Source organism: Oncorhynchus keta, chromosome 36, assembly GCF_023373465.1.
Source record: "Oncorhynchus keta strain PuntledgeMale-10-30-2019 chromosome 36, Oket_V2, whole genome shotgun sequence".
In the NCBI taxonomy this organism is placed as follows: domain Eukaryota; kingdom Metazoa; phylum Chordata; class Actinopteri; order Salmoniformes; family Salmonidae; genus Oncorhynchus; species Oncorhynchus keta.
This window is the reverse complement of record NC_068456.1, coordinates 20,795,542-20,809,494: the sequence shown is the minus strand read 5'-3', so window position 1 is coordinate 20,809,494 and position 13,953 is coordinate 20,795,542. Positions and strand designations below refer to the sequence as shown.

The 13,953-nt window shown below is 40.9% G+C and overlaps 1 protein-coding gene across 4 annotated transcripts in view; it reads left to right on the top strand.

The window, feature by feature from the left end:
• LOC118369789 (ankyrin-3-like) overlaps window positions 1-13,953 on the top strand; it is a 137,368-nt gene that overhangs the window by 104,737 nt on the left and 18,678 nt on the right. For 2 of the 4 annotated variants that reach the window (XM_052498654.1, XM_035754489.2), the window contains 10 exons: window positions 2,654-2,756; window positions 4,396-4,502; window positions 6,247-6,471; window positions 6,595-6,749; window positions 6,893-7,104; window positions 7,572-7,779; window positions 7,965-8,061; window positions 8,756-8,984; window positions 9,083-9,208; window positions 9,634-9,756. In XM_052498654.1, the coding sequence (XP_052354614.1) occupies window positions 2,654-2,756; window positions 4,396-4,502; window positions 6,247-6,471; window positions 6,595-6,749; window positions 6,893-7,104; window positions 7,572-7,779; window positions 7,965-8,061; window positions 8,756-8,984; window positions 9,083-9,208; window positions 9,634-9,756 (1,585 nt within the window). Of the gene's footprint in view, window positions 1-2,653; window positions 2,757-4,395; window positions 4,503-5,267; window positions 5,301-6,246; window positions 6,472-6,594; window positions 6,750-6,892; window positions 7,105-7,571; window positions 7,780-7,964; window positions 8,062-8,755; window positions 8,985-9,082; window positions 9,209-9,633; window positions 9,757-10,262; window positions 10,293-13,953 lie in introns of all 4 variants that reach the window. The other 2 variants (XM_052498652.1, XM_052498653.1) reach the window with 2 other exon arrangements.

Here is a 13,953-nt window from a genome sequence, read left to right as displayed (position 1 = left end):
TACATTAGAAAATGAATGTGACTGTTTTGTGTTATGTCTTAATAATGGCAGGTGCTTTGGTTAGAGTTGATTAACCCATCTTTTTGTATGGTGTGGTTCAAAGTGACACCCTCCCCTTTGTCATTTCTTTGAAGGTGTCACTTTATGTAACTTCCAGGGATCAATATGTTTCAGTCCATGTTCAGTCAGTACCAATCAAACAGTACTGCAGTATTGCTTACAAACGGATTGGAGATATTATAATCCTTAAAATGACGCATTCTGGTATGCAGAGATGGAAACCTCAAGGCCTCAATGGCTTATTGTCTAAAAATCTCGCATTGACTTATCTGACAGACACTTGCACACTCACACACACACACACACGCACAAAACACACACACACACACACACACACACACACACACACACACACACACACACACACACTTTACCTTTTATCTATCTGATGAATGACAGAGCAATCATCCGCACAACCAACTCTTTAAACTGACACAGATAAGCAAATGTTAACTTTCTTTCCAAATCAAATAACACTGCTTCGTCTTAAAATGTAGGCTATGTGGAGAGACAGTAAGAGTGAAATAGAGATGGTGAGAGAAGGCAGAATGCATTGAGGGAAATAGGCATGGCAGTGTTTAGAATAGCAACGAGGGAAGGGGTGAGGGACAGAGGCAGATTGATCAAAGTGACTGAGAGGCATGAAATGGTACAGAATGAAGCCGGAAGGAGAGAGTAAGGGAGGAGGGAGGGAGGAGGGAGAGAGTAATGGAGGAGGGAGGAGGGAGGGAGTGAAGGAAAAGAGGAGACTTCTGGTAAGTGCACCCATGAAAATGTAACTGTGAAGCAACTCTGCACAAATAAAACAAAATGGAATTGAATTGGCAAGAGAAAGATTGGGGGAGAGGAGGAAAGAGATTAAGGGGTACTAAAGAGGGAGGGAGGAGAATTGTGAAGAGCAAACACAGGCATCAACACAGAGAGAGTAGGCAAAGCAGGTTTGGGATGCCAGACCATTCAGGCTGAGTGGAGTTGCTTAGAAACTTCAGCTGCAGTGCTGAATAAAGGGCTTCTCTCTGTGCTGAATAGCATGCTCACTCAAACACGCTGAGCTCAGCGTTTTTGCTCTCCCTTTCTCCACACACGCGCACACACACACACAGTTCATACGCATGGGCACACACACATACACAGTGCAGTCCCACACTCGTGACTAGGTTAAACACACATTCATTCTAAAAGAACATGGCTACATTGTTTAAAGGCCCAGTGCAATCAAAAACATGTTTTCCTGTGTGTTATATATATTTCCACACTGAGGTTGAATAAATAATTGTCTGAAATTGTGGAAATTATGATAATGTTCTTTTAGTGTAAGAGCTGTTTGAAAGACCACTGAGCTTTCTGAAAGACCAAATTTCTGCCTGGTTTGGTCGGACGAAGTTTTGGCCTGCCTGGTAACATCACCAAGTGGTCATTTAGTTAATAGACCAACAAGAAAGTTCCAAACCTCTTTGTCAATAACAGCTAGTTTTTCGCTCAGATGTATTTTTTTGACACCCAGACGACTCTCAGAATTGTATTTCTCCCACTCAGACCACTCCCAGACATTCCTAGCAAAATTCTTGATTGAGAAATTGCTCTTTGCTAACAAGCTATTTTTGTTACTGTTTGACCATTTTAATTAAAAACAATCACATTAAGGAACTTAATTGTTAACCAGAAAGGATTTGATAGTTGGATAATTAAAAAAAACAGCTGCGTTGGACCTTTAAAACAATCAAGTAAGAAGAGTTTGAGAAAAAGCCAAAGGGGAGCAACCAACTGCATTCAGTCAGTATGTCTGCAACACCAGGAACACATCACAGCACAGCTGAGTGCAGTAAGACAGAGAGGACCATCATCTCTGTAGCACCCAAACTAACACAGATAAATAGTACACATTTGATGGGTGCTTATTTTTGTCATATTTCACACGTGCAGGTGTGTTTTATTACGGATGTGTGAATTGCCGGCCGCCCTACCTGCCAATCCAAGTCATTTGAGAATTTAAAGACACAGAACTTTGCCCATCCTAAAACAAATATTTAATTGAATGAGCTACGTTACTTTAACTGAATACAAAATAGGATACTTCAAAGTAGTTTGAGATTATTTTTAGGGACCGTTACAACTAAATCTTTATTTAATAACCATAACGAATCTGGATGTTTTAGTTATTGAATTGAGTTAGTTTCAAACTCTATGTAGTGTATAGTTACCACCTTATTGTTTGTTAGTAGATCAAAAGTGATTGTTCACCCAGTGTCCTCTCTGAAACATCTAGTCAGGCTCTATTTGACCTCTTATGTCTGTGTTCGTGATAAACAGACACACCTACAACTCCTTTACCTCTCTCTCGCTGTCTCTCTCTGTTAAAACTGACTGACCTCACTCTCATTTCCATCTCTGAATAACTCCTACCTATCCGTCTATCCCCAGCTGTGGGACTCTAATCTTGCTCTGCACTATATACGTTACGTTGTACAGTCCGATTCAGTTCCCTGGAGGTTGCATGTAGTAATGTATTTGTTTGACTTTTGCTTTTCTTTTGGTTTGGGCCTGCTGTTCATTGTCACCCGCTGTGTTGCGTGGTAACGTTTAAACACCCCAGCCTCCGCTCCTTCAGTTCGGATAGGTCCAACACCCTCAACCGCAGCTCCTACGCGCGAGACAGCATGATGATAGAGGAGATCCTCGCCCCGACCAAGGACACGGTACGTGCTCCTAACATTTCTTTACCCCTTTCTTGTATCTCTTTTTCTGTGGTCTCTCTCTCGGTTTCTCTGTGTCAGTCTCTTTCACCTCTCTTCTCCTTGCTCTGTTTCTGGGTATTGCATGAAACGATGAACATTTTCATGTGAACTCTGAGATGGGGTCAATGATGGATTTGGCCTCCCCCAGGATTGTGGTAACAGTTTATTTCCAGTGCCTATTTTTGTATTTTTTGTTAATTTGGTTTATGTTGGGCACTTGTAGTGCTGAGTCCATGTAGGACATTTTCTGTTTCAAACTTCCCTGTGGCCACTGAAGGTTTCCAGCTGCCTTGGGAAAACCAAACTGCAGTGTCCTAATTTAATAATCTAATCCTGTTTTGGTGATCACTGTGCAGGATCTAAAACAGGAACATTAACCTGATGTACCGTAAATAATATTTGCAACTTCACTGACATCATGTTCAACAAACAAATTCCCAAGATTCGCGACTATAGAAAGCGAAAATATGCACAACTTCCACCACCTCTCTTGCAATGTAAGCAAAGATGTTGGGTCAAAGAGGAGCCTTGTATTGGAATGTGTGTAAAATCTTGTTTTCTCAAATAGTAAAACATTTGTTTCCTCAAACTTGGTCGTAAAAACTGATTAAAGCGACGTGTCCTGTGCTTTTTCCACGGCTCGAGGCATCATAGAACGCTCTGTCGTTTATCTGTTTCATCATGATGATGATCACATGTTGCATTCTTGGTGTTTTGTGATGTTTGTGGCACAATCAGATCTACTTATCAGAAATAAGGTTGTCTTTATGAAACCTTAAAAGGCCACTCTTTGCTAAAGACAATCTTGTGGTAAAATCTACTGCAACATCTTCACCGTGTTTGAGTTGTTAGCCAATGACTGCCCACTGGGCACACATTGGTTGAATTGAAGTTGTTTCCATGTCATTTCAATGAAATTACGTTGAACCAACGTGGAATAGACAACGTGTGCCCAGTGGGTAGGGACTGGTAGAAAAATCTCAAGGCTCTTCAAGTCCCAATTGTGATTTCTCATCTGCCCTCTAAAGCTTCAGAGTGTCTGTAAAGACCTGTCCTACTTGATTGACCCTCTCAATAAGGTATATGATGACGTCAACAGAGGGTTACCTCGCTCTGCTCATGCTCTATGACCATCTTTCTGGTTTCAATCATGTTTGTTTGTTTGTTTGAGCTCTGAAATTCTCATTCCATTCATTGGTCCTCATCTCAGTGAGGTAAATAGTTGTTTATTTTCCCATGCGACTTCTGGTCACTGTAAATTCCCATGATTCATTTTTATACAAACAAATTATTGTTTCATTTGGACTTTTGCCACTTGTTGTGGTTAAATGGATCATCCTATTTTGCATGTTTCATTGAAGTGATGTTGAATGTTTTAGATGACAATAACGTGTTTCTGTGAGAATGTTATGTTAGATCACTTGTCTGTAAGGGTAAGGTGTTTTATTCTCTTATTGTGTGTTAGAAATGTAGACGGTCACAAAAGGTATCACTTCTTCTGTCTGTCTGTAGATCAGTGAGTGTCAGGTTAGGTCGTAAACCATGAAGTCTCCTTCACAACTCACCCAGTGACCATCCTCCTGCATGTGCTTTTTCACAGCACCTGGCTGTAACCCGGGACTACGATGCAGAGTGTCTGAGGCGCTACAGCTGGACCCCAGACACAATAGATCACAGTAACACTGTGTCCAGTCCCATTCACTCAGGGTAAGAACCAGGCCTCTGCCAGCCAGTCTGACACCCAGCCACAGTGAGCTCTAACCATGCCAGACTACAGCTAATCCAGACACAGGAGAATGTTACTCTTCATACTCCATTTCACCAGCCCAAGAAAGACCCAGCTAGCAGTTGTCTGCAGTGAAATACTGTTATGAGGTTTTCCTTTCTGCAGTCTGTTGTGAAATGTTCATTTGCTGAGCCACAGGGATGAATAGTAATGGACTTGCACTGTAGACTACATGATTAAGTCTTATTGGAAATGTACTTGACAGTCCAATGTCCTGCCCTGGGCTCAGTACCGATGGAAGATACCGTGTTTAGGGTTTTGTCAGGGCTCATGAACTGGGGTTGAGTGAAAAGATGACGTCTTCCTTTCTAGTTGCTTTAATTTGAATACAAGCTAGGCCACTCGCTGTTGTAAAAGTGAACTTTGGTCTTTCAAATGAACCCTGCAGTGTTTGCTTAGAATTTCATGTGAAGTACATATGATGAAGTGTATGTGCAGGAATCTGTCTTGTCCTTTTTGTTATACTGTCCTTTTTCTGTTATCTGTTATGCCATAAGTGTTTATTCATTTCTGCCCCTTCCAATGCCCTCCATTTTTCCAGTTCTCTTTGATTTCAGTCCCACCCTTTTCATCCTCTCCTTTGCCTTATATGACGAATTACGTCAGACCCTGAAAAACTACATTGATTGTGCTGTATTACTAAATCGTTTTTTGCCTCCTGCACTGTTTTTATTTTTATTTTGCAGCTTGTCCTCCCCGCTCCCTCAGTATGACTCCAGGTGATGATTGTGTCTGGTGATGTCACCGTGATGTCACCGTTTCCACTATTTTCTCTTTGCTCTCTGTGCTCGTGTCATCTGTGCGGTCTGGTCTCTCATCTGCGCTGTGTAGCTGTAGTACTAGTGATGTGTTTGGGATTTTCTCACAAAGGTGCCTCTGACATTGCATATGTGGATAAAGCCCCTCGAAAATGTATGAGCGGGCCTGCCGAGTGAACATAGACGATGCCGAGCTTAGGCAAACATACAGTACTATGTAGACAGTCAAATACTCCACTGCACTGTACATAACATTGTGTATGGTGTTAGGTTAGAGACTATTCCTGTAACAACTCCGCCAGATCAGCCATGTACAGTATCTTTATTATAGTGCCTTTATCTTAGGTAAGGTTTTATGGCTTTATTGCACCTAAACAGCTGGCATACTATACAAGGCATTTCACTTTAGCATTCCCTTGTTTCCTCTACTAATAGCTTACTAATACCGGTGCCAGTTTCCACAATTCATGGGAAGCCCAAACTGCATTTATTTATTAGAATGTAACACGTCGTGTATTAAACACATTCTTTCATTTGTGAATTCATTTAGTTTCTACTTGGGGTGAAACATTTGTAACGGTGTTTAATATGAGTCACTAATCACTGCTTCAGAGGGATTGATCTTGGCAGGAAGTTCCCCTTTACCCTCTATTACATCACCTCTTAGTTCTTTACAGATTCAGTGTCTTAAAGGTTGTTCTAAGACATTGTTAAGTGTCAGAGGTGAGACCTGCCAAGTTTGAGAATTCGAAGCGCCATATCCTATCTCTGTCTCTCTCTCTCTTGTATTTTGGGTGTAAGGTGGTCACAGCATGGGATTCGTCCGTCTCACGTGTCATTGGTTATAGCCTCTCTCTTTTCCCGCTTCCCACTTCCTGGTCTAATATTTGTATTTCTGCGCCGGCAGATTCCTGGTCAGCTTCATGGTTGATGCCCGTGGGGGTTCCATGAGAGGAAGTCGAAGCAACGGCATGCGTATCATCATCCCGCCCCGGAAGTGCACGGCTCCCACCCGCATCACCTGCCGCCTGGCCAAGAGGCACAAACTGGCCTACCCCCCACCCATGGTGGAGGGAGAGGGCCTGGTCAGCCGCCTGGTGGAGGTCGGCCCCGCAGGAGCCCAGTTTCTGGGGTAGGTTTTTCCTTTCCCGAAGCCACGGAACTCTATTTCATTTTTGCTCTTTGAATGTGAAGATCCACCATTTTGGCTCTATGGGGGCTCTGAACTAGCTCTGGGTGTTCTGCTCCCTTCTAGACCTGTGATCGTGGAGATTCCTCATTTCGGCTCCATGAGGGGAAAGGAGAGGGAACTGATCGTGCTGAGGAGCGACAACGGTGACACATGGAAGGAACACCAGTACGACTGCCATCCAAGTGACATCACAGACATTCTCAACGGGATGGACGAAGGTACGTTACAGACAGGTCGACATTGCTAATGTAATTGAAGACCCTCTCTGACACATCCAATTATTCCTTCGTCATTCACACATACATAACTTATTGGATATATTCCTTCATCCATCTATGTTTGTTCATGTGTTTTCCAACAGAACTGGACAGCAATGCTGAGCTGGAGAAGAAGCGTATCTGTCGAGTCATCACCAGGGACTTCCCCCAGTACTTTGCGGTGGTGTCCAGGATCAAGCAGGAGAGTAACCACATGGGTCCAGAGGGCGGGACTCTGACCAGCCTGACTGTGCCCATGGTCCAGGCCTCCTTCCCACAGGGGGCGCTCACCAAAAAGATACGCGTTGGCCTGCAGGTCTGAACACCAAGTCAATCAGTTAGCTATACTGTTTAGGAACTCCTTTAGTCTCTGTTTTGTGTTATGCTTTAAGCTTTGACCTAATTTTGCAACGTTTTGGCTAAGAGCATGGTTTTGATTCATGATGAATTGACTACTTTCCTTCTATTGCAATTTCTTGACATTTTAATTTTACCTTTATTTTACTAGGCAAGTCAGTTAAGAACAAATTCTTATTTTCACAGTGGGTTAACTGCCTGTTCAGGGGCAGAACGACAGATTTGTACCTTGTCAGCTCGGGGATTCGAACTTGCAACCTTTTGGTTACTAGTCCAACGCTCTAACCACTAGGCTACCCTGCCTCCCCAATGACATTCTTGTAAACGATAATGGCTTTTCTCAGTGCTACAGGTATTATGCTAATTTAAACAAATGAGAGAACATTGATTCACTTCTTTCATCCCTCGTTTCCCCCTTCCCTTCAGGCTCAGCCCGTCCCAGATGACATGGTGAGGAATCTCCTCGGCAACAGGGCCACCTTCAGCCCTATCGTTACTGTGGAGCCCAGGAGGAGGAAGTTCCACAAGCCCATTACCATGACGATCCCTGTACCGCCCCGATCGGCAGAGGGCCACCCCAGTGGACCCAGGGGAGACTCCACCCCCTGCCTGCGCCTCCTCTGCAGCATCACAGGCAAGTCCATGTTCTGAACAACCTCTGTGGCTGAGAACATACCTCTATTCAAATTGGTTTAGACCTTCAATGATAATAAGGTTCACTCCTACTTGGAGACAGGATGGGAGGACAGGGTTTGCAGTAGGTGGATGAAAGGTTAACCAGGGATGGGGATGTGTCTTTTCCCGTGGTTTTCCATCCAGGTGGAACATCTCCTGCCCAGTGGGAGGACATAACAGGAACTACTCCGCTGTCCTTCGTCACAGACTGTGTTTCCTTCACCACAAACGTGTCGGCCAGGTAAGGCCATGCTTTCTCACATGCTCCCAACCAGTTAACACGCCACCCAGGTATTGATTTACCTCACTAACAAGTCTTAACCAAGTGGCCACAGTGAATTATGGGTTACTGTAAATAAGGTCCTGTGTATTCTAACGGGATGGGAAGCATGTGGCCAGTGTAGAACCTGATATTATCAGAGAGCACTGCTTGGCTTTAGTCAGTAGATTATTTTAGTCATGTGCCTCAGCACTTTTCAATGTCAGACCAAACTGATATGATTTACACCTTAGACCTTCATTGAGAGGGTTGCTAGGCTGCAGAATGTCCTCTGATTTGATAAACATGGAGATTTGAAATATGTAGTGTCTATTTTTGTGCAAGCTGGTGAAGATATTTTAGAGCATAGAATGGAGATGAACATTTCAGCTCAGAGCAATATACTATCACCCATCTAAACATTACGTGCCATTTGATGTAGTAAGCACCAATTCTTCTTACTCCAAGAGTAAGCTATAATACGGCCTCTCTATTGAAAGTGTAGCCATCCGATCATTGGCAAGTCTGGATTTAGGTCAGTAGTTATCAACAAAGTTTTGTGATGCTTTTTTATGCATTATGATTATTATGGCCCTATCAACCAAGCTCTTGCCAAAAAGACACTGGTTGGCTTCAACAAATGAAGCTTTGCCCTCTGTTTCTTCCTTACCTCCAGGTTCTGGCTTGCAGACTGCCACCAGATTCCTGAGACGGTCAGTCTGGCCTCTCAGCTATACCGGGAGCTGATCTGTGTGCCGTATCTGGCCAAGTTTGTGGTGTTTGCCAAGATGAACGATCCTGTGGAGTCACGCCTCCGCTGCTTCTGCATGACGGACGACAAGGTGGACAAGACTCTGGAACAACAGGAGAACTTTGAAGAGGTGGCCAGGAGTAAAGACATTGAGGTGGGTCTCACTTGCACCAACACACTCGTCTGTTGACACAGGCCACAGATACATGTTTTTTATGAATTAACATGCTCTGGTTGTTAATGATTTTACAGGTCTTGGAGGGCAAGCCTATCCATGTGGATTGCTACGGCAATTTATCTCCTCTTACCAAGAGTGGGCAGCAGCTGATCTTCAACTTCTTCTCTTTCAAAGAGAACCGGCTTCCTTTCAATGTGAAGGTAGCGTCACATTTTCCTCCTCTTCTTATATGTAATAGGGTCACACTTTTCTATTATAGAGGTGTGCCAGAGTTTGATTGTCCTTCAAACCTACTGACATGTTGTAAGCTCTAATGCTCATTTCCATTTTTAGCGCGTATTACTTTTTTAAGCACCAAAAAAAGAATGTCAGACTACTCTAGGGCTGTTCAATGTCAGTCCTGGAGGGCCGAAACACGTACGGTTTTAATCCTCTCCTTCTAATCAGGGACTGATTCAGAGCTGGGATTCAACACACGAGTGCAATTAACTACCAGGTAGAAACAACAAACAGAAGTGTTTTGGCCCTCCAGGACCAGAATTGAATAGCCCTGATCTACTCTATTGTATATCTTGTATAGAAATCAATGAATGTTTTTATTGGACATGTTGTTGTTGATCCTTAGGTCAGAGACATGGGCCAAGAACCATGTGGTCGACTCTCATTTTTGAAAGAGCCGAAAACCACTAAAGGTCTTCCACAGACAGCCATATGCAATTTGAATATCACACTGCCAACTCATAAGAAGGTAGGTGGATATTTGAATGATATCTTCTCTGGGCCATATCATGTCATCCTCATGTAAATGAATTGAATGACCGAGTACAGTAACAGCAGCGATACCAGAGTGGAGAGGTTGACCTCCGTTTGGTTAGAATGCCTGCTGCTTGTGTCTTTTATTGCCAATGCCAATTATATTCCCCCACAAAACACACATTCAGTCATACACAGGATATTCCTCATTTGCCTGGCTCAAATTGTGGGAGAGTAATAGACCTACATTATGGAGGCATTTCTCTATGTGGTGTTCAAAAACTCTGAATTACATTGCTGTGCTTTTTGCTGCTTTTCTGGATCGTTGGTGGGCTGTGGACTATTTCATTCTATGGTTTTGTCCAAGCCCATATGGTTTGCTGCCCTCAGCTGCTACATTTTCATTTCCTGATGTTTATTTCCAACCACACCCATTATAAACCACCCGCTGTCATTGTGTCATCTTTCCCCTTCTCTGCAATGCATCTTGGGAACAAACAGGACATGATGGAGTCTGATCCTGATGATGAGGTAAACACATGGTTGTTCATCGCATGGACTGCTTTGAGGTTTTTCCGTTGCTTTGTTATTGTGAACGCTAGCATCAATAGTGTATATGAATGTGTGGTGATTATTGTTATTGTGAACGCTAGCATCAATAGTGTATATGAATGTGTGGTGATTATTGTTATTGTGAACGCTAGCATCAATAGTGTATATGAATGTGTGGTGATTATTGTTATTGTGAACGCTAGCATCAATAGTGTATATGAATGTGTGGTGATTATTGTTATTGTGAACGCTAGCATCAATAGTGTATATGAATGTGTGGTGATTATTGTTATTGTGAACGCTAGCATCAATAGTGTATATGAATGTGTGGTGATTATTGTTATTGTGAACGCTAGCATCAATAGTGTATATGAATGTGTGGTGATTATTGTTATTGTGAACGCTCGCATCAATAGTGTATATGAATGTGTGGTGATTATTGTTATTGTGAACGCTAGCATCAATAGTGTATATGAATGTGTGGTGATTATTGTTATTGTGAACGCTAGCATCAATAGTGTATATGAATGTGTGGTGATTATTGTTATTGTGAACGCTAGCATCAATAGTGTATATGAATGTGTGGTGATTCTTGTTATTGTGAACGCTAGCATCAATAGTGTATATGAATGTGTGGTGATTATTGTTATTGTGAACGCTAGCATCAATAGTGTATATGAATGTGTGGTGATTATTGTTATTGTGAACGCTAGCATCAATAGTGTATATGAATGTGTGGTGATTATTGTTATTGTGAACGCTAGCATCAATAGTGTATATGAATGTGTGGTGATTATTGTTATTGTGAACGCTAGCATCAATAGTGTATATGAATGTGTGGTGATTATTGTTATTGTGAACGCTAGCATCAATAGTGTATATGAATGTGTGGTGATTATTGTTATTGTGAACGCTAGCTTCAATAGTGTATATGAATGTGTGGTGATTATTGTTATTGTGAACGCTAGCATCAATAGTGTATATGAATGTGTGGTGATTATTGTTATTGTGAACGCTATTGCATCAATAGTGTATATGAATGTGTGGTGATTATTGTTATTGTGAACGCTAGCATCAATAGTGTATATGAATGTGTGGTGATTATTGTTATTGTGAACGCTAGCATCAATAGTGTATATGAATGTGTGGTGATTATTGTTATTGTGAACGCTAGCATCAATAGTGTATATGAATGTGTGGTGATTATTGTTATTGTGAACGCTCGCATCAATAGTGGATATGAATGTGTGGTGATTATTGTTATTGTGAACGCTCGCATCAATAGTGGATATGAATGTGTGGTGATTATTGTTATTGTGAACGCTCGCATCAATAGTGGATATGAATGTGTGGTGATTATTGTTATTGTGAACGCTAGCATCAATAGTGGATATGAATTGTGTGGTGATTATTGTTATTGTAACGCTAGCATCATTAGGTTTTCTGAATGTGTGGTGATTATTGTTATTGTGAACGCTAGCATCAATAGTGTATATGAATGTGTGGTGATTATTGTTATTGTGAACGCTAGCATCAATAGTGTATATGAATGTGTGGTGATTATTGTTATTGTGAACGCTAGCATCAATAGTGTATATGAATGTGTGGTGATTATTGTTATTGTGAACGCTAGCATCAATAGTGTATATGAATGTGTGGTGATTATTGTTATTGTGAACGCTAGCATCAATAGTGTATATGAATGTGTGGTGATTATTGTTATTGTGAACGCTAGCATCAATAGTGTATATGAATGTGTGGTGATTATTGTTATTGTGAACGCTAGCATCAATAGTGTATATGAATGTGTGGTGATTATTGTTATTGTGAACGCTAGCATCAATAGTGTATATGAATGTGTGGTGATTATTGTTATTGTGAACGCTAGCATCAATAGTGTATATGAATGTGTGGTGATTATTGTTATTGTGAACGCTAGCATCAATAGTGTATATGAATGTGTGGTGATTATTGTTATTGTGAACGCTAGCATCAATAGTGTATATGAATGTGTGGTGATTATTGTTATTGTGAACGCTAGCATCAATAGTGTATATGAATGTGTGGTGATTATTGTTATTGTGAACGCTAGCATCAATAGTGTATATGAATGTGTGGTGATTATTGTTATTGTGAACGCTAGCATCAATAGTGTATATGAATGTGTGGTGATTATTGTTATTGTGAACGCTAGCATCAATAGTGTATATGAATGTGTGGTGATTATTGTTATTGTGAACGCTAGCATCAATAGTGTATATGAATGTGTGGTGATTATTGTTATTGTGAACGCTAGCATCAATAGTGTATATGAATGTGTGGTGATTATTGTTATTGTGAACGCTAGCATCAATAGTGTATATGAATGTGTGGTGATTATTGTTATTGTGAACGCTAGCATCAATAGTGTATATGAATGTGTGGTGATTATTGTTATTGTGAACGCTAGCATCAATAGTGTATATGAATGTGTGGTGATTATTGTTATTGTGAACGCTAGCATCAATAGTGTATATGAATGTGTGGTGATTATTGTTATTGTGAACGCTAGCATCAATAGTGTATATGAATGTGTGGTGATTATTGTTATTGTGAACGCTAGCATCAATAGTGTATATGAATGTGTGGTGATTATTGTTATTGTGAACGCTAGCATCAATAGTGTATATGAATGTGTGGTGATTATTGTTATTGTGAACGCTAGCATCAATAGTGTATATGAATGTGTGGTGATTATTGTTATTGTGAACGCTAGCATCAATAGTGTATATGAATGTGTGGTGATTATTGTTATTGTGAACGCTAGCATCAATAGTGTATATGAATGTGTGGTGATTATTGTTATTGTGAACGCTAGCATCAATAGTGTATATGAATGTGTGGTGATTATTGTTATTGTGAACGCTAGCATCAATAGTGTATATGAATGTGTGGTGATTATTGTTATTGTGAACGCTAGCATCAATAGTGTATATGAATGTGTGGTGATTATTGTTATTGTGAACGCTAGCATCAATAGTGTATATGAATGTGTGGTGATTATTGTTATTGTGAACGCTAGCATCAATAGTGTATATGAATGTGTGGTGATTATTGTTATTGTGAACGCTAGCATCAATAGTGTATATGAATGTGTGGTGATTATTGTTATTGTGAACGCTAGCATCAATAGTGTATATGAATGTGTGGTGATTATTGTTATTGTGAACGCTAGCATCAATAGTGGATATGAATGTGTGGTGATTATTGTTATTGTGAACGCTAGCATCAATAGTGTATATGAATGTGTGGTGATTATTGTTATTGTGAACGCTAGCATCAATAGTGTATATGAATGTGTGGTGATTATTGTTATTGTGAACGCTAGCATCAATAGTGTATATGAATGTGTGGTGATTATTGTTATTGTGAACGCTAGCATCAATAGTGTATATGAATGTGTGGTGATTATTGTTATTGTGAACGCTAGCATCAATAGTGGATATGAATGTGTGGTGATTATTGTTATTGTGAACGCTCGCATCAATAGTGTATATGAATGTGTGGTGATTATTGTTATTGTGAACGCTAGCATCAATAGTGTATATGAATGTGTGGTGATTATTGTTATTGTGAACGCTAGCATCAATAGTGTATATGA